Below are 26,179 nucleotides of genomic sequence, written 5' to 3' on the forward strand. Positions count from 1 at the left end.
AAGCTTCGTTTTCATGACTGAGGCTTATTCCCAGGAAGGTCTTCTTGGGCTTGCAGCCTTAGTCAATTCATTAGCTGGATTCATCAGTTTTTTCAAAAACCATTCCGATTCTTTCAAAAGGTAATCGGAAGGAGATATTAGAAAGCAAACCTGTTAACCGTTTTCGGTATAAATGCTCTTACAAACCGTGCGTGGCACACTCTTAGAAGAGGCAACCTCCTCCCGCCCGGTCTCTTCCAGGAACTCCTTTGCCTATTAGGCCACACACACCCCGATGTAGCCAATCCTCCAAGAGCTTACAGGCCCGCTCTGAGACTCTGTCCTTGAAAGGGCAGCTTCTGGGAGAGCTCTCTCAGTCCAGGGCCTACTGTAAGCTCCAGGAGGATTGGCTACATCAGGGGTGTGTGGCCTAAGATGCAAAGGACTTCCTGCTACAAAAAAAGCCATGCAGAAGGGGATGTCTCTCCAAAGATGGTTCCTGCAGCTTTGTATCCTACACAACATATCAGAACTCTTGTTTTCATCCATGCGCAAATGTACACCTATCGGTTCAAAGAACGTAATTAAAATTGACCAATGCGCTAATGCAATCAATTTACAAAGACAGCATTCATCAGTGGGCATCCCACCACGTTCTTCCTGCCTGAGCTGCTACAACAGTGTCAACAGCTAACATCCAACCAGCGAAGGAAGGCCTCGCCCGGCCTGCCCAAGAGATGAACCGATAGGGGCAGCCCATTTCCGCCTCTGTCAAGGGCACAGCTAATTCGGCAGATTCCAACCCAGGAGAACAGACACCTCTCCGATGTGGTTGCCAACCTCCAGGTGAGCAAAACCAAGTAAGAATCCACAGTTTGGAATCGTTGGTAAGCAATGGAAAACAATACGATGTCAGTAAGGGACAATTAGGACGATTTCTGCATCCAACCTCTTGTATATCGTAACGAAGAAAATAAATGTAGCTGACAAACAGGCACTGTCTGTAAGATTAAACAAATAACGTCCATAAACAATATCCGTGTACAGTCCAAGTACTAATCCAAAATTGTGCTGAAGTGGATCACTGAAGAATAACAAAGACGACGACTGCAGATTTATACCCAGCCCTTCTCTCTGTATCAGAGACTCAGAGCGGCTTACAATCTCCTATATCTTCTCCCCTCACGAGGCAACCTGTGAGGTGGGTGGAGCTGAGAGAGCTCTCCCAGAAGCTGCCCTTTCAAGGACAGAGGCTCAGAGCGGCCTACAATCTCCTTTCCCTTCCTCCCCCACAACAGACACCCTGTGAGGTAGGTGGGGCTGAGAGAGCTCTCCCAGAAGCTGCCCTTTCAAGGACAGAGTCTCAGAGCGGCCTACAATCTCCTTTCCCTTCCTCCCCCACAACAGACACCCTGTGAGGTAGGTGGGGCTGAGAGAGCTCTCCCAGAAGCTGCCCTTTCAAGGACAGAGGCTCAGAGCGGCCTACAATCTCCTTTCCCTTTCTCCCCCACAACAGACACCCTGTGAGGTAGGCGGGGCTGAGAGAGCTCTTACAGCTGCTGCCCTTTCAAGGACAACTCTGCTAGAGCTATGGCTGACCCAAGGCCATTCCAGCAGCTGCAAGTGGCGGAGTGGGGAATCAAACCCGTTTCTCCCAGGTAAGAGTCCACGCACTTAACCACTACACCAAACCGGCATAGGAATGGACGCTGCAGCCAAATCAAGAAGCTCAGGACCGGTTTCGGTGAAGATGCCTTCTTCAGTTTTTAGGTTCCACCGATTGCAATCATGAATATCTGTTGGCTATGGAAACTCCAGTCTATATTCATTCAAGCAGCCACAGCGCAAACACTTTGTAGCTGGAATTGCAGGCGGAGCCTAACAGCAGACATAGCATTATTGTGCCACACAGTTTTCCATTGCTTACCAACCTCCAGGCAAGGCCTGGAGATTTCCCAGAATTTCAACTGAACTCCGGACTACAGAGATGAGTTTCCCCTGGAGGAGACAGCTGGTTTTGGGGGTGCAGGTCATCCCACCCTTGGCAAGCCCCCTCCTCTCCCAAACCCCCAGGAATCCTCCAGCGTGTCCGTGCTCCAGCCACACCTACCTGGCAGAGTCATGAGCACGTCACAGTTCTCCGTGGGCACCGTCTTCATCCAGGACTTGTGCGACATGACGTAACGCCCGGCCTGCAACAGCCGCCTGCCGAACAGCTTGTCTGTGGGGAGGGCAAAGAGCACAGCTGAAAGTCAAAGCCAGACAAGAGTTGCAGAGAGCGAAAGGGGGGGGGCACCTTCCCCTGCCGGACCCTGGGAGTCACAGCATCTTTCCCGCCTGCGAAAGAACCACCTGCCCCATTTTCTTCTCCAGCCGCAGGTTGCTGGGAGCAGGGCCCGTACACGGAAACAAAAAATCGGGCAATCTTATGCCAGAAGGCGTTAAGAGCCCCGTGGCGCAGAGCGGTCAAGCTGCAGTACTGCAGTCCGAAGCTCTGCTCACGACCTGAGTTCGATCCCCGGCGGAAGCTGGGTTTTCAGGTAGCCCGCTCGAGGTTGACTCAGCCTTCCAGCCTTCCGAAGTCGGTGGAAGGAGTACCCAGCTTGCTGGGGGGGGGGGGGGAGTGTAGATGACTGGGGAAGGCAATGGCAAACCGCCCTGTAAAAAGTCTGCCGTGAAAACGTTGTGAGAGCAACGACACCCCAGAGTTGGAAACGGCTGGTGCTTGCACAGGGGACTACCTTTACCTTTTTATCCCAGAAGGACACCTGGAGATGTGCTCATGGGGTGGTTTTCTTACAAGGTCTCCTACACAAATGAGTACTCTGACCCATGTGCACACACGCACTCTCACTCTCTCTCTCTCTCTCACACACACACACACACACACACACACACACACGGGTCCTTTTGTAGAACAGCTGGCGGAGCTCATTAGCATAACTCATTAGCATATGCTGCCCCCCCAGTCAAAAGCAACCCGATGCAAGAAAGGAGAGCCCCAGGCGAGTGAGGCGTGATTGGGCTGGCTAGAGATCCAGCCAGCGCAAGCAGGCCTCACTCGCCTGGGGTTCTCTTGGGTTGCCCCTCCCAGTCAAAAAGGCAGCAAAACACCCACCACCCAAAATCACATAAGAAAGGGTGCTGTGGGCTTCTCCAAGGGTTGAAGAGAGCTGCTGGAGGTGTGGCAAAGCCCCTGGTGGCTGGCTGGCTGCCCGCTCCCCTAATCCAGGGATTGTTATGCAGCTGTACCTACTATTCAATGGACAAGGTAGGTAGGTGGGGAGGAAGAGGGAGGGGTGGAAGGGGGAGGAACCTCCAAAAGGTTCAGGAGCTCTGCTCCTGTGAGCTCCTGCTAAATCTGAGGCCTGCCCACACACAAAAACGCACACACAGAGTTTGGCTAATTTGCCTGGGTTACGCTTTAAGTCTCACTCAGCAACCTTTTGCTGTGCTGGATCAGACCCTCATACAACTTCCGTCAGTGACAAGCCAGAAACTGGCAGGCCGAGGTAGCCTTCCCCTGTCTCTGGAGGTTTCGGTAAACTACCATGATTAACAGCCCCTGGCAAATCTACTAAAGAACCCAAGCAAGTGCGTTCTTCTCTGTTGCTGACTGTATGCGTTTTCTCTTTGTAGCCAGCGACTGCTTATACAACCAAATGCACATTTTCATTGCTATTATATGCCAGTCTCTGCACTCAGTCATGCTTACGCTGATCAAGATAACAAGGAAAAGGAAGGGAGAGGGCTGCCTGGGTAAGAACAGTGCTAAGGAGTGAGATTTTCAAGGCTTCCCCTTACATCCATGGCGACTGGGAGGAGAAGAGGGACTCTTGATATGGATTGCAAGGAAGGTTTCCTCGCTGGCCTGTCCACCAAAGGTGCTGTCTATGCTCAGAAAACGAAGTTGAAACTGTCACTCGCATTCTTTTACATTGTGAGGTCTATTCCAGAGAGACACATCAGTTAATATTTCCATTACCCTCTAAATTTAAACTTCTGGATAATTATTAGGGTTGCCAATCCCCAGGTGGAGGCAGGGGATCCCCCAGTTTGGAGGCCCTCCCCCCGCTTCAGGGTCGTCAGAAAGCGGGGGGAGGGGAGGGAAATGTCTGCTGGGAACTCTGTTATTCCCTATGGAGATTTATTCCCATAGAAAATCATGGAAAATTGATCCGCGGGTATCTGGGGCTCTGGGGGGGGCTATCTTTTGAGGTAGAGGCACCAAATTTTCAGTATAGCATCTAGTGCCTCTCCCCAAAATACCCCCCAACTTTCAAAACGATTGGACCAGGGGGTCCAATTCTATGAGCCCCAAAAGAAGGTGCCCCTATCCTTCATTATTTCCTATGGAAGGAAGGAATTGAAAAGGTGTGCCGTCCCTTTAAATGTGAGGGCCAGAACTCCCTTTGGAGTTCAATTATGCTTGTCACAGCCTTGATCTTGGCTCCACCCCTAATGTCTCCTGGCTCCACCCCCAAAGTCCCCAGATATTTCTTAAATTGGACTTGGCAACCCTAATAATTATCTGAAATTTGCAGATGTCGTGCTCCTGAAATACTTATTGGAAGACACGAAGAAGTCTGTAACTCAGGCAGTGGCAAATATTGTTCCTTAGCCATAAATAAGAGGAAGCTTTTAACAAAGTAGAGATGGTTAGTAATAACTCACTGAAAATGTCGAGACAGTGTGCGATTGCAATAAAAAAGGCCAACGCCATGCTGGGAATTATTTGGAAGGGAACAGAACACAAATCAGCCAGTATCATAATGCCCCTGTATAAATCGATGGCACGGTCTCATTTGGAGTACTGTGTACAATTCTGGTCACCACACCTCAAAAAAGATATCATAGCAGTGGAAAAAGTAAAGCAAAGGGCAACTAGAATGATTAAAGGGTTGGAACACTTTCCCTATGAAGAAAGGTTAAAACGCTTGGGGCTCTTTAGCTTGGAGAACCGTCGACTGCAGGGTGATGTGATAGAGGTTTAAAAGATTATGCATGGGATGGAGAAAGTAGAGAAAGAAGTACTTTTCTCCCTTTCTCACAATTCAAGAACTCGTGGACATTCAATGAAATTATTGAGCAGTCGGGTTAAAACGGATAGAAGAAAGTAATTCTTCACCCAAAGGGTGATTAACATGTGGAATTCACTTCCACAGGAGGTGGCGGCGGCTACAAGCATAGCCAGCTTCAAGAGGGGATTGGATAAAAATATGGAGCAGAGGTCCAACAGTGGCTATTAGCCACAGCGTACTGTTGGAACTCTCTGTCTGGGGCAAGTGATGCTCTGCATTCTTGGTGCTTAGGGGGGCACAGTGGAAGGGCTTCTAGCCCCACTTGTGGACCTCCTGATGGCACTTGGGTGTTTTTTTTGTGTGTGTGGCCACTATGTGACACAGAGTGTCGGACTGGATGGGCCACTGGCCTGATCCAGTATGGCTTCTCCTATGTTCTTATGTCTGAGGCAGTGATGCTCTGTATTCTTGGTTATTGGGGGGGGGCACAGTGGAAGGGCTTCTAGTGTCCTGGCACCACTGATGGACCTCCTGACAGCACCTGGGTTTTTGGTCACTGTGTGACACAGAGTGTTGCATTGGATGGGCCATTGGCCTGATCCAACATGGCTCCCTCTTATGTTCTTATGTCTGGGGCAAGTGATGCTCTGTATTCTTGGTGCTTGGGGGGGAACAGTGGGAGGACCTCTAGTGTCCTGGCCCCACTGATAGACCTCCTGATGGTGCCTGGGTTTTTTGGCCAATGTTTGACACAAGTGTTGGACTGAATGGGCCATTGGCCTGATCCAACATGGCTTCTCCTATGTTCTTATGTCTGGGGCAGGGATGCTCTGCATTCTTGGTGCTTGTGGGGGCACATTGGGAGTGCTTCTAGTGTCCTGGCCCCACTGATGGACCTCCTGATAGCACTTGGGTTTTTTGGCCAATGTGTGACACAGAATGTTGGACTGGATGGGCCATTGGCCTGATCCAACAGGACTTCTCTTATGTCCTTATGTGACACAAGAGTGTTGGACTGGGTGGGCCATTGGCCTGATCCAACATGGCTTCTCTTATGTCCTTATGTGACACAGAGTGTTGGATTGGATGGGCCACTGGCCTGATCCAACATGGCTTCTCTTATGTCCTTATGTGACACAGAGTTTTGGACTGGAGGGGCCATTGGCCTGATCCAACAGGGCTTCTCTTATGTCCTTATGTGACACAGAGTGTTGGACTGGGTGGGCCATTGGCCTGATACAACATGGCTTCTCTTATGTTCTTATGCCATTTTTAAGGTTTAACATTGGTGGAATATGAGAATGCTTTTATGTAGTCAGAAATTACATTCTGTGACTATGAGATTTTGTATGCTGTTATTGCTGGTCAATTGACTGTAATGAATTGGAAAATTGGGAACTGATACGGAAAGAGTCTCCTTAGAGGCAGAATGAGAATGTCTGGATTACATGTTGCCAGATAAGGACAGCAGCCTATATGTGGCAGCAAAAATTAGCCGTGTAAGTGACAGCAGGTGTCAGAACAGGACTGGAAAGCTGCTCTCCGAGGAGCCCTTTTTACTGCCAAGACATTCATAGAACCATAGAATCCTAGAGTTGGAAGGGTCCTCCAGGGTCATCTATTCCAACCCCCTGCACAATGCAGGAAACTCACAAAGACCTTCCCCTAAATTACAGGATTTTCATTGCTGTCAGATGGCCATCTAGCCCCTGTTTCAAAACCTCCAAGGAAGGAGAGCCCACCACCTCCCAAGGAGGAAGCCTGTTCCACTGAGGAACCGCTCTAACAGTCAGCAAGTTCTTCCTCATGTTAAGCCGGAAACTCTTTTGATTTAATTTCAACCCACTGGTTCTGGTCCTACCTTCTGGGGCCACAGAAAACAATTCCACACCATCCTCTATATGACAGCCCTTCAATTACTTGAAGATGGTGATCAGATCACCTCTCAGCCGCCTCCTCTCCAGGCTAACCATCCCCAGCTCCTTCAACCTTTCCTCATAGGACTCGGTCTCCAGACCCCTCACCATCTTCGTCGCCGTCCTCTGGACCCCTTCCAGCTTGTCTACATCCTTCTTAAAATGCGGTGCCCCAAACTGAACACAAGACTCCAGGTGAGGTCTTAGCAGAGCAGAGTCAAGCGATACCATCACATCACATGATCTGGACACTAGACTTCTGTGGATACAGCCCCAAATTGCATTTGCCTTTTTAGCCACCGCATCACACATCAACGGACCTCCACTAGTTTGGCCAATACAAAACAAGGCACTGCTGGCTACAGGGGCAGCCACAGCTACATCTGGTGGCAGGGAGTTCCACCGGAAGCGCTTCCCAATGCTGCCTCACTGGCTGAACCTGCCGCCTGGTGTCTTGCAGCAGGCTAAGGTTACTGCCTCTTGCACCGATATCAGGTCCATCCTGGAGGAATGATTGAGACTCTGCTGAGAGAGTGACCCTCTTGCCCATAAACTCCCCCACCTCCCCAGCATGCTGGAAAACAATGAGCCGGCAGGAAACAAATTTCTTGGCTGGAATACGAAACGACTCAGTGGTCTCTGCGTATACAGAACAGCTGTACCCCCAGGGCTGCCAGATGTTTGCTAAGAGCAAGGGATTCCCCTATCAGCACCTCTTCCCTCCTGCCAGTGCTCAATATGAACATGAACCTATGAAGCTGCCTTCTACTGAATCAGACCCTCGGTCCATCAAAGTCAGTCTCGTCTTCTCAGACTGGCAGCGGCTCTCCAGGGTCTCAAGCGGAGGTTTTTCACACCTACTTGCCTGGACCCTTTTTTGGAGATGCCAGGGATTGAACCTGGGGCCTTCTGCGGGAGAGCCAGTTTGGTGTAGTGGTTAAGTGTGAGGACTCTTATCTGGGAGAACCGGGTTTGATTCCCCACTCCTCCACTTGCACCTGCTGGAATGGCCTTGGGTCAGCCGTAGCTCTGGCAGAGGTTGTCCTTGAAAGGGCAGCTGCTGTGAGAGCCCTCTCCAGCCCCACCCACCTCACAGGGTGTCTGTTGTGGGGGAGGAAGGTAAAGGAGATTGTGAGTCGCTCTGAGACTCTTCGGAGTGGAGGGCGGGATATAAATCCAACATCTTCATCTTCTTCTTCCCAAGCAGATGCTCTACCACTGAGCCACCGTCCCTCCCCAATAGTATAGCAAAAAAAGCAATTGTGGGATCACAGTTGAAATGCACTACAAGAAACAGGTGCAATCGACTCCTACTTTGCTCTACTACTTCAGACCAACACGGCTGCCCACTTGGATCCAGAAAACGTAACTGTGATCTGTATCAGGTGGACTACAACTAGGAAATACACGTCCTTTTGTGATTCACCTGGATTTACAGAAACACCAATTGGCAGAGGACTTTTATCATCTTTTATGGCTATCCGGACCAACTGGCCAAGCCGCACTGGTTTACCATGTGACCAGTCTGCATACTTAACCAACAAACCGCTTGTATTTCAGCCCACAATACCTGATCCCCTCGTCTGATGAAGTGTGCTTAGAGAGCACACGAAAGCTTACGTTCTAAACAGTGTCCCCTCTCAGCTGCGTTCGTGTGAGCCACCTCACAGATTTTTAGCCTCCAGCTCACACATTTTTGTCTTCGCTCAGGAAAAATGGCCCCAGAGCACCATAATTTACACAGCAGCTCAGCACTTTAATGCCAGTAGCTCACCAAGTAGAATTTTTGCTCACAAGACTCCGCAGCTTAGAGGGAACACTGGTTCTCAATAAAACTTGGTTGATCTTAAAGGTGAAACTTGACTCCTGCTTTGTTCGACTACTTCAGACCAACACGGCCGCCCACTTGTGGTATGTACAGGCTGCCGTACTTTTACTTATGAATTTCACAAAAAACAGACAGTAAGAAACAATTTTCCATTTCCACAGAGCTCATTGCTGTGCTTTTGGCCATCAAGAAGAAGAAAAGTCTCTGCTCCTGCTTAAAATGAAGAATGGCTTATAAGAAATTCACAAATATTTTCGTCCATGCGGTCTCATCGCTGCGTTGCTTGCATTTGGGAGAGCATTATGCCAACTTTAGAACTGAAGGCTTTGAACCCGATAAAAGTGAAATGATTGGCTTGCTCCATGTAGAAAAGTATATTGCAACAATGAGTGGTTCCTTCATGGAGAATGTTTTGGCCAGCAATGAGATGGAAGGCTTTGCAAATGTTTTTTTTTTTTAAAGATACTGGCTTATTCCCTCACTACATACAGCTCAACAAGAAGACATTAACAGTACTGACGACGTGGCAACACAAAACGCTTCTATTATTGTAGCTAGTTAATTGGATGCTGCGTGACTAAACAACAATGAGCTCTGTGGAAATTGAAAATTGTTTCTTACTATTTTTGTGAAATTCATAAGTACGGTAGCCTGTACATATCACAGTTATGTTTTCTGTTTCTTGTAGCGCTCAATAGTATGGCGGGGGGGGGGAATGGAGGATGGTCTTGCTGTCATGTCACGCTCTGGGAATTTCCCAATCCCTATAATTTTTATCATAGAGTTTCAATAAAATTCTAAAACGCCGAATGATGCAATGATGATATTTGTGTGCTTCAGGGCGCTTTTTTGGTAGAAAAGACCCAGCAAGAACTCATTTGCATATTAGGCCACACCCCCTGATGTCACCATTGTTGTGCGTGGGGCTTTTCTGCGGAATGAGGCCCAGCAGGAACTCATTTGCATATTAGCCACACACCCCTGATGTCACCATTGTTGCAGATAGGGCTTTTCTGCATAAAAGGCCTAGCAGGGACTCATTTGCATCTTAGGCCACACCCTCTGACACCAAGCCAGCCGGAACCATGTTTCTGCTCCATAAAAAGCCCTGGCGTGCTTCCTGCATTGTGTAGGGCAGGGGTGGCCAACGGTAGCTCTCCAGATGTTTTTTTGCCTACGACTCCCATCAGCTCCAGTCAGCAAGGCCAATGGCTGGGGCTGATGGGAGTTGTAGGCAAAAAAAACACCTGGAGAGCTACCCTTGGCCTCTCCTGGTGTAGGGGGTTGGACTAGATGACCCTGGAGGTCCCTTGCAACTCGAGTTGTGCAGTTGCAGGCGATGTCAGAACACGGTCCGATGCCATTTCACCAGGTCTCTTCCTGCCCCACCCACGCCTGCAGTTGCCAGCTATTCCCTGCCAACATCCACCCACCCACGTTTTGACAGGGTGAATCCGATGGCTGCTAGAGAAGGGAAGGGACCCTGCATGCTGAGGAAGGAGGGGCGGGCAGGCAGGCCCAGTCCCACCACAGACACCAATCCCACCAGCTGCTGCTGTTGCAATACGGACGCAGGCCCTCCCCAGCCGCGGGGCCTCAGCAGCATGCCGGCTCCCTCACTCCAGCTCCGCCTGCCCGCAATTCCCAATATTGCCTCTCCCCACCCGGCTCTCACAGCTGCTGGCTCTTCCCCTGTCTGCAGTCTCAGACAGTCCCATACCTGGGTGCTCCCCCCACCCCCAAAAAGGCCTGCAAAGTCACCCTCTCCATCCGGAAGAGACCTACCACTCCTCTTGCAGCCACTGAGAAGACGGAGGAAGAGGGGGATTTTCAAAAGCCAGCTGTCTCTATGGTAACCTCCTCCAGGAGAGGACCTGTGACGGGCTCCCTGTGGGTTTAGCCGTCCCTCTGGATCTGCAGTCCAGTCCATTCTCCCTCCTCCCACCTTTAGCACAAAACTAAGCTCTGACGTTCACACCACAATTAGGTCTGCTTCCCCAACCCCAGAAAGGGCTCTGAGGCCCCACCAAGAACATTAGATAAGCCATGTTGGATTAAGCCAGTGGCCCATCCAATCCAAAACACAGTGGCCAAAAAACCCAGGAGCCATCAGGAGGTCCATCAGTGGGGTCAGGACACTAGAAGCCCCCCCATCAGTGGGGTCAGGACTCTAGAAGCCCCCCCCAAGCACCAAGACTGCAGAGCATCACTGCCCCAGACATGAAAGCATAAGAGAAGCCATGTTGGATCTGGCCAATGGCCCATCCAGTCCAACAATCTGTGTCACACAGTAGCCACCCAGGTGCCATCAGAAGGTCCATGATACTAGAAGGATACTAGAAGCACTCCCACTGTGCCCCCCTAGCACCAAGAATACAGAGCATCACTGACTCAGACAGAAGAGCATAAGAGAAGCCATGTTGGATCAGGCCAGTGGCCCATCCAGTCCAACACTCTGTGTGACACAGGGGTCAAAAAAAAAGAAACAGAGGTCCATCAGTGGCTAAAAGAACAGAGGTCCATCAGTGGCTATTAGCCACAGTGTGTGTGTGTGTGTGTGTATTGGCCACTGTGTAATACAGAGTGTTGGAATGGATGGGCCATTGGCCTGATTCAACATGGCTTCTCTTATGTTCCTAAACCAGGTGCCATCAGGAGGTCCACCAGTGGGGCCAGGACACCAGAAGCCCTCCCACTTTCTCTTCCACCCAAGCACCAAGAATACAGAGCATCACTGCCCCAGACATAAGAACATAAGAGAAGCCATGTTGGATCAGGCCAATGGCCTATCCAGTCCAACAATCTGTGTGACACAGGGGCCAAAGAAAAAGAAACCAGGTGCCATCAGGAGGTCCACCAGTGGGGCCAGGACACTAGAAGTCCTCACACTGTTGCCCCTCCCAAGCACCAAGAAGACAGACCATCACTGCCCCAGACAGAGAGCTCCATCAATACTCTGTGGCTAATAGCCACTGATGGACCTCTGCTCCATAAACTTATCCCATCCCCTCTTGAAGCTGTCTGTGCTTGTAGCCACCACCACCTTCTGTAGCAGTGAATTCCACATGTTAATCACCCTTTGGGTGAAGAAGGACTTCCTTTTATTCATTCTAGCCCGACTGCTCAGCAATTTCATGGAGTGCCCACGAGTTCTTGTATTGTGATAAAGGGAGAAAAGTACTTCATCTAGCGAGGTGCCACTCCTGAAAATGGCCATCTAGCTTCTGTTTCAAAACCTCCAAGGAAGGAGAGCCCACCACCTCCCGAGGAGGAAGCCTGTTCCACTGAGGAATCGCTTTAATGGTCAGGAAGTTCTTCCTAATGTTGAGCCGGAAACTGTTTTGATTTAATTTCAACTTGTTGGTTCTCCTTCCTTTAAACAGAGGCTAGATGGCCATCTGACAGCAATGTGGATCCTGTGAACTTAGGGGGAAATACTCGTGAGTTTCCTGCATTGTTCAGGGGATTGGATTAGATGACCCTGGAGGCCCTTCCAACTCTATGATTCTATGAAACTGGCTCATGCTGAAGCCAATCCTTGATCCCTTCTGGTCAGTCTCGTCTCCTCAGACTGGCAGCGGCTCCCCAGGACAGCTGCCTGGTCCTTTCAGCCAGAGATGTCACTTGGGATCATCTGCACGCCAAGCAGAGGCTCTGCCAGTGAGCCACAAGCAGGCTCTCTGCCACCGTATTCACGAGCCACCTCTTCCAAAACAGTCATAGGATAGCCCAGAAGCCTTCCTGCCTTGACAGCCCAGCAAACTGGCTGGACCAGAATAGGTGTCAGGCAGGAAATGGGCGTGAACAGCTAGATCCAGCCGGGAATCAAAGAGCAACCTGCTCTACGCAGCTGATCTTTAGAATCCGAGAACCCCGGAGTTAGAAAGTGCCATCTACTCCAACCTCCTCCTCAATGCAGAATCAACCTGGAGCAGGGGTGTCAAACTCGTTTGTTATGAGGGCTGGATCTGACACGAGACTTTGCGTGTACCTATCTATGATCACAGATCCAAATAGGCAGCCGTGTTGGTCTGAAGTAGTAGAACAAAACAGGAGACGATTGCACCTTTAAGACCAACTTAGTTTCATTCAGAACGTAAGCTTTCGTGTGTGCGCCCGCTTCTTAGAGAGCCAGTTTGGTGTAGTGGTTAAGTGTGCGGACTCTTATCTGGGAGAACCGGGTTTGATTCCCCACTCCTCCACTTGCACCTGCTGGAATGGCCTTGGGTCAGCCATAGCTCTGGCAGAGGTTGTCCTTGAAAGGGCAGCTGCTGTGAGAGCCCTCTCCAGCCCCACCCACCTCACAGGGTGTCTGTTGTGGGGGGAGGAAGGGAAAGGAGATTGTAGGCTGCTCTGAGACTCTGTCCTTGAAAGGGCAGCTGCTGTGAGAGCCCTCTCCAGCCCCACCCACCTCACAGGGTGTCTGTTGTGGGGGAGGAAGGGAGAGGAGATTGTAGGCCGCTCTGAGACTCTATCCTTGAAAGGGCAGCTGCTGTGAGAGGCCTCTCCAGCCCCACCCACCTCACAGGGTGTCTGTTGTGGGGGAGGAAGGTAAAGGAGATTGTGAGCCGCTCTGAGACTCTTTGGAGTGGAGAGCGGGATATAAATCCAATATCATCTTCTTCTTCAGACGAGGAATGAGGTACAGTGAGCAGAGCCACATGCAGCTGGTGGGGTTTGGAATGCCGAGTGGTACAAAGTTAAAAACCAAGAGCAGAATAGTAAAATTAACCAATTCAGAAAAACTTTGATCTGGGTTGCATTAGCGTGGGAAACTAATTTACCTTTTACCGTGTAACATAAATACTCAAACTAGGGATATTGGCTGTTTATCTCATTACATTATATTAAATCCATCTTCTACTATATTTTAATGTATTTTTTTCCTAATGGCAAACTAGAATGTCGTATGTATTTATGTTACATGATAAAAGGTAAATTAGTTGGACAGGAAAAACTTCTGGGAAAGAAATGCCTTCTTTCTGACCCAGGTTGACTAGCCATAGAATAATTAACAGGCGTTCCCACATTCTGACATGTTACTGTTTGATGGTTTCCCACGCTAATTCAACCCAGATCCAAGGTTTTCTGAATTTGTTAATTTTACTATTCTCCTATTGGTTTTTAACTTTGTACCACCTGGCGTTCCAAGCCCCACCAGCTATATGTGGCTCTACTTACTGTACCTCATTCTTCGTCTGAAGAAGTTTGCATGCACACGAAAGCTGACATTCTGAAGAAAACTAAGTTGGTCTTAAAGATGCAATTGACTCCTATTTTGTTCTACTATTTATGATTAGGTAGCAAAGATATAAACTTTATACAGGACACAAACACAAAGATTTTTTTTCAAAAAAAAAAAACTTAAAACATGCTTCAAACATTAACACTCGTTGGTCTTAAAGGTGCTTTCTTTGTATCTCTCCTGTGCCATCCAGGGAGCTGGGCAAATGAAACTCTGGCTCTTTCCTTCCTTCCTTAGGGGACCGGGAAGAGGAAGAAGAGCTCCAGCCAATAGAAGGAAGAGAGGTTTGGCTCAGTAGCTCTGCTGTGCGATTGAGAGAGCCTGGCAAAGCAAGCTCTCCCTTGCCCTCTTCCTCCTCAAGGGAGGAGCCACAACCAATGGAGAAAATAAAGGCTTTGCTCTGTAGCTCCTGTGCAATTGAGCAAACCTTGCGAAGCAAGCAAGAGGAGGAAAAGGAAGCAGATGACAGTCAGTTGCTTAGGGACCTGATAGGAGCCTTCCAGGGGCCTGATTCAGCCCCCCGGACTGCATGTTTGACACCCTTGACCTAGAGCTTTCCTGATAAGTGTTTGTCCAGCCACTAAGGGGGAGTTCACCATCTCCCTCGGCAGTTGATTCCACTCTCAAACAACTCTTACTGTAAAAAAGTTTTTCCTAATATCCTGCTGGTAGCTTCCCGCTCTTCCTTTAAGCCCATTATTGTGAGTTCTCTCCTCTGCTTCCAACAGGAACAGCTCCCAGCCCTCCTCTAAGCGACAGCCCATCATATACGTCAAGAGTGCCATCATGTTCCCTTCCCTCCTCTTAATACTTAAAGAGAACAAACATGTCCACCTCCTCTTCTCCAGACTGAACGTTCCCAACGTTCCCTCCTACGGCCTGGTCTCCAGGCCCCTGATCATTGTTGCTCTCCTCTTTACCTGCTCCATTCTGTCCGCATCCTTCTTGAAATGAGGCCTCCAGAACAACACACAAGACTCCACGTGTGGTCTGATCAAGGCAGTGTACAGCAGAACTATGACATCTAGAGAAGAGGCGGCTGGGAGGTGATAGGATCGCCATCTTCAAGTACTTAAAGGGCTGTCCTCTAGAGGATGGTGTGGAATTGTTTTCTGTGGCCTCAGAAGGTAGGACAAGAACCAACGGGTTGAAATTAAATCAAAAAATTTCCGGCTCAACATTAGGAAGAACTTCCTGACCGTTAGAGCGATTCCTCAGTGGAACAGGCTTCCTCCTTGGGAGGTGGTGGGCTCTCCTTCCTTGAAGGTTTTGAAACAGAGGCTAGATGGCCATCTGACAGCAAGGAGGATCCTGTGAATTTAGGGGGAGGTGTTTGCGAGTTTCCTGCATTGTGCAGGGGGTTGGACTAGATGACCCTGGAGGGCCGTTCCAACTCTACGATTCCATGATCTTGTGATTTGAATGTTACGCCTCCGTTGATACACCTCTTTTCTGTCGCTCTATCACACTGGCTGCTCATATTTAACTTATGCTCCACCCATACCCCGAGATCTTGTTCACACACACTGCTACCCAAAAGTGTATCTCTGTCCTGTATGCGAATTCCTCATTTTTTGTTACTCAGCTTGGTAGAACTCGGCACTTGTTAAATTACATCTTGTTCACATTTGCCCACTTTCCCAGCATGTTCAGATCCCATCTCTATTTGGTATGTCTGCCGCTTCTCCCAATTTGGTGTCGTCTGCAGATTTAATGAGCAGCCCCTCCGCACCCTCATCCAGTTCAACGATAAAAATATGAGGAAGTCGTGGGCCCAGAACCAAGCCCTGTGGCACCCCGTTGGACGCTACCTCCATTCTGATGTAAGGACGTTGACAACTGCGCTTTGAGTACGATCCTCCAACCCATTCCCTACCCATCTAACTATCCGAGAGTCCAGACCACAGTCCTCTGGTTTTACCCATCAGTACATCATAGGGAGCCCATCAAAACCTCTACTGAAAGCCAAGTAAACGTCATCTTCAGCAGGAGTGCCAAACTCAGAGAGCCAGTTTGGTTTAGTGGTTAAGAGTGCAGACTCTTATCTGGGAGAACCAGGTTTGATTCCCCACTCCTCCACTTGCACCTGCTGGAATGGCCTTGGGTCAGCCATAGTGGTTAAGTGTGCGGACTCTTATCTGGGAGAACCAGGTTTGATTCCCCACTCCTCCGCTTGCACCTGCTGGAATGGCCTTGGGTCAGCCAGAGCTCTGGCAGAGTTGTCCTTGAAAGGACAGCTGCTGTGAGAGCCCTCTCAGCCCCACCCACCTCACAGGGTGTCTGTTGTGGGAGAGGAAGATAAAGGAGATTGTGAGCTGCTCTGAGACTCTGCCCTTTTAAGGACAGAGTCTCAGAGCGGCCTACAATCACCTTTCCCTTCCTCCCCCACAACAGACACCCTGTGAGGTGGGTGGGGCTGAGGGAGCTCTCCCAGGAGCTGCCCTTTCAAGGACAGAGTCTCAGAGCGGCCTACAATCTCCTTTCCCTTCCTCCCCCACAACAGACACCCTGTGAGGTGGGTGGAGCTGAGAGAGCTCTCCCAGAAGCTGCCCTTTCAAGGACAGAGTCTCAGAGCGGCCCACAATCTCCTTTCCCTCCCCCCCCCACAATAGACACCCTGTGAGGCAGGTGGGGCTGAGAGAGCTCTCCCAGAAGCGGCCCTTTCAAGGACAACTCCTGCGAAAGCTCTGGCTGACCCAAGGCCAATCCAGCAGCTGCAAGTGGAGGAGTCGAAAATCAAACCCGGTTCTCCCGGATAAGAGTCCGCACACTCATCTGGGAGAACCCCCTCAGATTTCAACCCCCTCAGAAAACCAATCCAAAATTACACCCCCTACTTCTGTTTTTCTGAGGAAAACAAGCGGCATTTTAAAATCACCAGTTCCGATGGGCATCGAAGATCTTGACAAAGGATTCCTCTCTCTGCCCGCTGAGGGTTGCCGGCCCCCACTCTAGGAGAATAACGAGTCTGTTTCGCCCAGCCACAAAGGAAACAGGCCTGGCATTGTGGGTACCGAAGAACTCCTTGGTACAAGGCTAGAAGGGCCCCAGGGCGGCATGAGAATCATGGGATGGACTCTGGCTGCAAGCAAGGCCGTCCCGAAGAGACGGGAAGCTGGGCACAAGGATGTTGCATTTTTTGACAGTGGAGCGTTCATACGTGCAGGATCTAACCAGCCATCCGAAGGCCTGCGGCTCTCTGATAACGAACCTGGCCAATATCGGTGTCCCATTTAAAGGCTTAAAATAGTCAAGCGGGTTTTTGTTTTTTTTAAAGAAAGCAAATTGGTTGCAAGCAGCCAATGTTCCCTCTAAGCTGCAGAATCTTGAGAAGCAGAAATTCTACTTTGTGAGCTACTGGCATGAACGGTGTGAGCTGCTGGCATTAAAGTCGGGAGCTGCTGCAAAGATCAGTGTGCTCTGAGACCATCGTTCCTGAGCTAAGACAAAAATGTGTGAGCCGGAGGCTAAAAATCTGTGAGCTAGCTCATGCTAACTCAGCTGAGAGCAGGAGTATCGAAATCATTTATGAGGGCCGGATCTGACATAAATACGACCTTGTTGGGCCGGGCCATATGTGTACCTATTTAAGATTCGGTAGCAGAGAGATAAATTTTATAAAGGACACAGACACAAATATATATTTTTAAAAAGTTAAAACATGCTTATAACATTAGCATTCATCTTTAGGTGCTCCCTTTGTATTTCTCCCATGGGATTCAGGGAACTGGGCAAAGGAAGCTCTGGCTTTTCCATTCCTTCCTCAGGGGACCAGGAGGGAGAGGAGCCTCAACCAATAGAAGGAAGAAAGCTGCTGCTTGAAGGGCACTTGGCGTAATTAGTCAACTGATCAAAGCCACCAAGTATTACACCGTCTTTCAGTTTGCCAAAATATACTATATGGATTGTGTACAACACATAATAGACAATACAATAATGGTAGAGGCCGGCGGTGCTAGGGCCCTTTAAAGCAACAGAAAGCCCCAAGGGGCCAAAAAACCTGGTCTCCAAATGAAAAGATAAAAGTCAAAACTTGGAAATAGTCCAACTGAAATTCACGAGGTGGGTGCTCCTGAGGAAAGTAGCTCCCTCACAACAGACACCCTGCGAGGCAGATGGGGCTGAGAGAGCTCTCCCAGAAGCTGCCCTTTCAAGGACAGAGTCTCAGAGCGGCCTACAATCTCCCTTCCCTTCCTCCCCCACAACAGACACCCTGTGAGGTAGGTGGGGCTGAGAGAGCTCTCACAGCCGCTGCCCTTTCAAGGACAGAGTCTCAGAGCGGCCTACAATCTCCCTTCCCTTCCTCCCCCACAACAGACACCCTGTGAGGTAGGTGGGGCTGAGAGAGCTCTCACAGCCGCTGCCCTTTCAAGGACAGAGTCTCAGAGCAGCCTACAATCTCCTTTTTCTTCCTCCCCCACAACAGACACCCTGTGAGGTGGGTGGGGCTGAGAGAGCTCTCCCAGAAGCTGCCCTTTCAAGGACAGAGTCTCACAGCGGCTCACAATCTCCTTTCCCTTCCTCCCCAACAACAGACCCTGTGAGGGGGGTGGGGCTGAGAGGGCTCTCACACCAGCTACCCTTTCAAGGACAACCTCTGCCAGAGCCATGGCTGACCCAAGGCCATTCAAGCAGCTGCAAGTGGAAGAGTGGGGAATCAACCGCGGTTCTCCCAGAGAAGAGTCCGCACACTTAGCCACTAAACCAAACCACTATCCTAAATTTATATCCCACCCTCCACTCTGAATCTCAGAGTCTCAGAGCAGCTCACAATCTCCTTTATCTTCCTCCCCCACAACAGACACCCTGTGAGGCGGGTGGGGCTGAGGGCTATCCCAGAAGCTGCCCTTTCAAGGACAGAGTCTCAGAGCGGCCTACAATCTCCTTTTTCTTCCTCCCCCACAACAGACACCCTGTGAGGTGGGTGGGGCTGAGAGAGCTCTCCCAGAAGCTGCCCTTTCAAGGACAGAGTCTCACAGCGGCTCACAATCTCCTTTCCCTTCCTCCCCAACAACAGACCCTGTGAGGGGGGTGGGGCTGAGAGGGCTCTCACACCAGCTACCCTTTCAAGGACAACCTCTGCCAGAGCCATGGCTGACCCAAGGCCATTCAAGCAGGTGCAAGTGGAAGAGTGGGGAATCAACCGCGGTTCCCCCAGAGAAGAGTCCGCACACTTAGCCACTAAACCAAACCACTATCCTAAATTTATATCCCACCCTCCACTCTGAATCTCAGAGTCTCAGAGCAGCTCACAATCTCCTTTATCTTCCTCCCCCACAACAGACACCCTGTGAGGCGGGTGGGGCTGAGGGCTATCCCAGAAGCTGCACTTTCAAGGACAGAGTCTCAGAGCGGCCTACAATCTCCTTTATCTTCCTCCCCCACAACCGACACCCTGTGAGGCGGGTGGGGCTGAGGGCTATCCCAGAAGCTGCCCCTTCAAGGACAGAGTCGCAGAGCGGCCTACAATCTCCTTTCCCTTCCTCCCTCACAACAGACACCCTGTGATGTGGGCGGGGCTGTGAGAGCTCTCACAGCAGCTTCTCTTTCAAGGACAGAGGCTCAGAGAAGCCCACAATCTCCTTTCCCTTCCCCCCTCATAAGAGACACCCCAGCTAGCTAGCTCACGGGTTTTTATCCTCCAGTTCACACATTTTTGTCTTAGCTTAGGAAGGATGACCCCAGAGCACACTCATTCCTTCCTTGGAGGTTTTTCAACAGAGGCTGGATGGCCATCTGACAGCAATGAAGTTCCTGTGGATTTAGGGGGAGGTGTTTGTGAGTTTCCTGCATTGTGCAGGGGGTTGGACTAGATGGTCCTGGAGGTCCCTTCCAACTCTAGGATTCTATGATTCTAATTGATGCAGCAGCTCACAACTTTAACACCAGTAGCTCACAAAGCAGAATTTTGGCCCACAAGACTCTGCAGCTTAGAGGGACCTTTTCTCCTGGCACCCCTTTCTTCTCCACTCATTGGCCCCCCTAATCCGTGCCTCTCCAGCATGCAGAACAGGAGGCCCCTTGGAGTTCCGCCTGGCCTTTTGGCTTCTCCCTGCTTTCTCCTGTGACATTTCCCAACATGCCCCACGACTGCTGACTCCTCGCCGGCCCCACCCTTCAACCTACTGAGACACCAGTGACTTTTGAACTAGGCAGACAACTCACTTCATCTCGGTACGCCTAATAAGCGAGTCACCTCTTCTTCCCAACCTCAGGTACAAGGGGAAAGTGATTCTTCTCCTGAGAAAGGGGTCCCATGTCATCTCGTCCTCAGCCTGACACCCTCCGGCCTCCATCTCCATGAAAGCAGAACAACAATGGGGACAGGGGGGTCGTCCTCGCACAGGGGGGGCCAAACTTGCTTCGCATAAGAGCCACAAATGTCAGATGTTTGAGAGGCACAAGATGGATGGATGAATGGATGGATGGATGGAAGGAAGGAAGGAAGGAAGGAAGGAAGGAAGGAGGGAGGGAGGGAGGGAGGGAGGGAGGGAGGGAGGGAAGGAAGGAAGGAAGGAAGGAAGGAAGGAAGGAAGGAAGGAAGGAAGGAAGGAAGGAAGGAAGGAAGGAAGGAAGGAAGGAAGGAAGGAAGGAAGGAAGGAAGGAAGGAAGGAAGGAAGGAAGGAAGGACCAGTGTTCCCTCTAAGCTGAGTTAGCGTGAGCTAGCTCACAGATTTTTAGCCTCCAGCTCGCACCTTTTTGTCTTAGCTCAGGAACGATGACCCCGGAGCACACTAATTTATGTCGTAGCTCACAACTATAACGCCTGTAGCTCATGAAGGAGGGAGGGAGGGAAGGAAGGGAGGAAGGGAGGAAGGGAGGAAGGGAGGAAGGGAGGAAGGAAGGAAGGAAGGAAGGAAGGAAGGAAGGAAGGAAGGAAGGAAGGAAGGAAGGAAGGAAGGAAGGAAGGAAGGAAGGAAAGCACAGGGATAGAGAGGTGGAAAGAAAGCACCTTTAAGTGTAAATGCATTCTTCAAGTCACCAACAGGCTTGGAGAGGTGATTGAAAGAAACAAATGTCTTCTCCAAGCTGGCCAATGGGACAATGGGGGCTTCAAGAGTCACACAATATGTGTGAAAGAGCCACATGTGGCTCCGAGGAAGCCCAGGTGTTCACCTGGGGGCTAGGCACCCTGTCCTAGCAGGTCTACAAAAGTGTCATACACGCACACACACACACCCTCTCTCAGGTTCTCCAGGGTTCCCTCTAAGCTGAGTGAGCGTGAGCTAGCTCACCGTTTTTTAGCCTCCAGCTCACACCTTTTTGTCTTAGGTCAGGAAGGATGGCCCCAGAACAGACTAATTTATGCAGGAGCTCATAACTTTGATGCCAGTAGCACACAGCTTTAATGCCAGTAGCTCACAAAGTAGAATTTTTGCTCCCAAGACTCTGCAGCTTAGAGGAAACATTGCTTCTGACCAGTGTTCCCTCTAAGCTGAGTTAGCGTGAGCTAGCTCACAGATTTTTAGCCTCCAGCTCGCACCTTTTTGTCTTAGCTCAGGAACGATGACCCCAGAGCACACTAATTTATGTCGTAGCTCACAACTATAACGCCTGTAGCTCATGAAGCAGAATTTTTGCTCACAAAACTCCACAGCGTAGGGGGAGTATTGCTTGTGTTCCCTCTAAGCTGAGTGCACGGGATCACAGATTTTTAGCTTCCAGCTCACACCTTTTTGTCTCAGCTCAGAAGCAGAAGAAGATATTGGATTTATATCCTGCCCTCCACTCCGAAGAGTCTCAGAGCGGCTCACAATCTCCTTTCCCTTCCTTCCCCACAACAGACACCCTGTGAGGTGGGTGGGGCTGGAGAAGGCTCTCACAGCAGCTGCCCTTTCAAGGACAGAGTCTCAGAGTGGCCTACAATCTCCTCTATCTTCCTCCCCCACAACAAACACCCTGTGAGGCGGGTGGGGCTGAGGGCTCTCACAGCAGCTGCCCTTTCAAGGACAACCTCTGCCAGAGCTATGGCTGACCCAAGGCCATGCTAGCAGGTGCAAGTGGAGGAGTGGGGAATCAAACCCGGTTCTCCCAGATAAGAGTCCGCACACTTAACCACTACACCAAACTGGAAGGATGACCCCAGAGCACACTAATTTAGGCAGTCGCTCACCACGTTCATGCCAGCAGCTCACGAAGTAGAATTTTTGCTCACAAGACTCTGCAGCTTAGACTAGAGGGAACATTGAGGGCAACCCTATCCTCAAAGGAATACACCTGTTCCTCCAAGCGGCAAGCACACAACACAACCACAACTCCTGTCCAGTGACCCTCCTGGCAGAACACTGAAGAGCCCACCCTGCCCACTTCCTGTTTTCAAGGCTAGTGTGGCTGTTTAAAGGGGGGGGCATTTACCTGGACTTTGCCAAGTCCTGCCCCAAGAAGGGCACGTCTATGGTGAGCTTTGCTTAAGACAGGTGTTCACCTGGGGGCTAGGCACCCAAAAGTGGGCCACAGCCACGTTGCAGCAGGGAACAGGCTGAGCGGAGAGAGAAAGCTCTCGGGGGTCCGAGGGCGAATTCTGCATCGTGTACAAAACAAACAAGAAAGACGGCCTGCTGTTCAGCCAAGCCGTACTGATTTATAACGAAATGCAAACGACAAAATGTGCTCAACTGACGCGAGATCCCTGCATTTTACGAAAGCAGCACGAAGGCACTTCAGAATTCGATCTGGAAATCCATGGTAAGTTTAGATCACTGGCTTAAGTTAATGAACGACACACTTCAATTCTGTGCAGGCTTACTCAGGAGAAAGCACTGCTGAATTCAGCGGGACTTTCTCCCAAGAAAATGGATGCAGGAATGCAGCATTTGTAAGCCTGCACTACAGACGCACTGTTGACCGGGTGCCTGCGTCAGCCTAGCAGGTTGCCTCTAGCGCACCTGACTGGCCCAGCAACTGAGCTCTTGCAAAGTTTACTTTTCTCCAACAAGCACAAAAAAACAAAAACAAAATAAAAAACGCTTCGCCGGCGGAAGGCGTAGAAGCCCGTAGATGAAAACGGATCAGATGGCACGCTCCAGCCACTGCAACGTTATCTCATTTGGGAAGACTGTCTTTTGTTAACATCCCCAGATTTCACAACACCGGGCAGGGGTTTCAGGCTAGGGCATCCCAACATGTGGGCGAAGGCCTGCCTGTTCCCTGCCGCTGTTTTGCCCAAATTTCTCCTCCTCCCCCCCCCCCCCCCATTCCACCCTGGATTCTCTCCGCCTAACCTTGGAGCTGCCCAGTTAAGGTCAACCTTGCTGCAGACAAGGCAGGAATATCTCCGGGTTTTCGGCCGAAGCCGCCTCTGCGGAGCATCCCAGCTGGGCGAAAACTACCTGCAGGCATCCATCTACACCGCTGCTCCCCCCCCCCCGCCCCCAAGATCCTTCAAGCCCGGCACTCCTCTGCCCTGCGGAATGCAGAGCCTTTGGGGCTCGCTGCTGGGCCTTTCGCTTTCCCGAGGCAGGCAGGCAGACATCCCGGTTCCCTGCTTGCCACCTGCCCGGGACAACCCTCCAACGCCAATGCCTCGGGGGGGGGGGCGCAGCAGAGCCAGGAGGAGGTCCAGAGGGACTGCAACCACGGGGGGGTGGGGAGCAGAGCTGTAGCCAGCGGGGGGGGGGGCGCACAGGGCTGATAACCCTGTAGAATTTGCATCACGCCCCCCCCCCTCAATTTTCTCGAATGTTTCCCTTTCAGGGAAAGGGAAGATGGGGGGCGGGGGAGATTGCTGCAGAGTCTATCGGGTGCATTGGCCCTGCGCCTCGCCCCCCCCCCCACCCCGGGGGAGAAGAGAGGCAGGGCTTGTTCTCCACCTGCTCCCTCGGCCTGGGGCCTGGATCCGTCCGCCTCGTCAGCCCTCCCCCCCTCCCTCAACCCGAAGACCCCAGCCACCCACGGCAAGGGCTTGGAGAGGGGTCGGGGCGCCTTCACGGCCTTCCCCGGCATCCGCAGCGGGCCGCAGTCAGGGCCGGTTCCCCCCACGAGGCAGCCTAGGGGGTTGCCTAGGGCGCCGGGAGGAAGGGACCACCCAATGAGGGTCTCCCCCCCCCCGGCCGCCCCTTCCCACCGTCCCCGGCGGCGCGCACCTCGCGCGTAAAAACTGCGAACCGGCCGCGGCCGCTTTGTTGGAGGAGGGCGGCCACGAGGAGCGGCCCCCGACGGGCGCAGCCAGGGGGAGACCCCGGCCCGCCGCAGCCCCAGGCGAGACGAGAGCCCCCCGCCCCCCTGTCTGGCCTCCCCCGGGGAGGCGCCCCCCGCAGGGCGGGCAGTGCAACGGCGCCCCTCGACGGCCCGGCTCCGGGCTGCCTGCGCGCCCCGGTGGGCCCCTCCAGCTCTCCAAGGCGCACTCACCCAGGACGCCGGGCGCCCCCGCTGCTGCAGCCGCCGCCTCGCCCTCCGCCGCCCCCGGCCCGCTCTCGGGCATCGTGCGCCGCCTTCACGCCCCACACCGCATTGCAAGGGCAGCCCGCCCGCCCGCCTCTCCGCCTAGCAGCAGCCGCCGGCGCGCAAAGCAGGCGGGCGCGCGGGGCAGCGGCCAAAGCGCACGGGCAGCCGGAGCGCCATCGGGGCCAGCAGCAGCAGCAGCCGAGCCGGGCCGGGACCTGCCCCGCCGCTCCTCCAGCGCCTCCTCCCCCCCCCTCCCCAGCCCCAGGAGGGAGGGAGGGAAGGAGAGGCGCCCGCAATAACCTGGTTGCCGTCCGCCTCCCCAGCGTTATCGGCCAGCCCACATGGCGAAGGAGGGCGCCGGACCAGGAGGGTCTTTGCGGGCCGCCGAGGCTGGCCAAACTTGCTTAACGCGAGAGCCGCGAAGTATAAACCAGGGCTGGCCAAATTTGCTTAACGGAAGAGCCACAGGGAATAAACGTCAGATGTCTGAGAGCCGCGAGCCAAGAACATCAGATGTCGGAGAGCCGCGAGACATGAACATCAGATGTCTGAGAGCCACAAGACATGAACATCAGATGTCTGAGAGCCGCAAGACAAGAACATCAGATGTCTGAGAGCTGCGAGACATTAACATCAGATGTCTGAGAGCCACGAGACATGAACATCAGATGTTTGAGAGCCACAAGACATTAACATCAGATGTCTGAGAGCCGCGAGACATGAACATCAGATGTCTGAGAGCCGCGAGACATTAACATCAGATGTCTGAGAGCCGTGAGACAAGAACATCAGATGTCTGAGAGCCGCGAGACATGAACATCAGATGTCTGAGAGCCGCGAGACATGAACATCAGATGTCTGAGAGCCGCAAGACATGAACATCAGATGTCGGAGAGCCACGAGACATGAATCTCAGAGGAAGGAAGGAAGGCAAATAGGTGGGAGAGGGAGGAGGGAGGGAGAGATGGAAAGAAAGCAACTTTAACTTTAAATGCATTCTCTGAGCCGCTGGCTGGCTTGGCTTGAAGAAGTGATTTAAAGAGACAAACGCCTTCTCCAAGCTGGCTGATGGGGTGTCGGGGGCTTCAAGAGCCACACAATATGTGTGAAAGAGCCACATGTGGTTCCCGAGCCACAGTTGGCCACCCCTGGTATAAACATCAGGTGTTTAAGAGCCTCAAGTCAGGCGGGGAGAAAGGAAGGAAAGCGAATAGATGTGGGGGCGAGGTGGATAGAGAGCAACTTTAAACGCACTCTCCAAGCCACTGGCTGGCTTGGCTTGGAGAAGTGATTTAAAGAGAGAACTGCCTTCCCTAAGCTAGCTCAGGGGGCAGTGGAGGCTTTGAGAGCCACACAGGATGTGTGAAAGGGCCTCATTTGGGCCTCCCCTGGCCCAGACCACCCCCAGCCGCCTGCGGTTCACCAGCTGAGCAGGTGGAGGGGCTCCCTGCCCTGCCCCAAATCCTTCAGAATGAACTAGGCCAGCCTACCCTGCAGGGCTGTTGCTAGAAAGGTTGGGAGGATTGTTGTTTTAGGGGGTGTTTGCAAGCCATTTCTCCTGATTGGAAGGGAGGGAGGGAGGGAGGAGGGAAAGGAGGAAGGAAGGAGGGAAGGAGGGAGGGAGGGAAGGAGGGAAGGAGGGAAGGAGGGAGGGAAGGAAGGAAGGAAGGAAGGAAGGAAGGAAGGAAGGAAGGAAGGAAGGAAGGAAGGAAGGAAGGAAGGAAGGAAGGGAGGGAAGATGGAAGGAAGGAAGAAAAAAAGGAGGGAAGGAGGGAGGGAAGGAAGGAAGGAGGCAATGAAGGAAGGA

At 51.8% G+C, this 26,179-nt stretch overlaps 1 protein-coding gene across 1 annotated transcript in view; it reads right to left on the reverse strand.

The window, feature by feature from the left end:
- ANO8 (anoctamin 8) overlaps window positions 1–24,409 on the reverse strand; it is a 70,006-nt gene extending 45,597 nt beyond the window's left edge. The window contains exons 1-2 of the mRNA XM_060233114.1: window positions 24,337–24,409; window positions 2,090–2,224 (exon numbers count right to left, since the gene is read on the reverse strand). Of these exons, the coding sequence (XP_060089097.1) occupies window positions 2,090–2,224; window positions 24,337–24,409 (208 nt within the window). The remainder of the gene's footprint in view (window positions 1–2,089; window positions 2,225–24,336) is intronic.
- Window positions 24,410–26,179: the final 1,770 nt, after the last annotated feature.

Source organism: Heteronotia binoei, chromosome 2 (assembly GCF_032191835.1).
Source record: "Heteronotia binoei isolate CCM8104 ecotype False Entrance Well chromosome 2, APGP_CSIRO_Hbin_v1, whole genome shotgun sequence".
Lineage (NCBI taxonomy): Eukaryota > Metazoa > Chordata > Lepidosauria > Squamata > Gekkonidae > Heteronotia > Heteronotia binoei.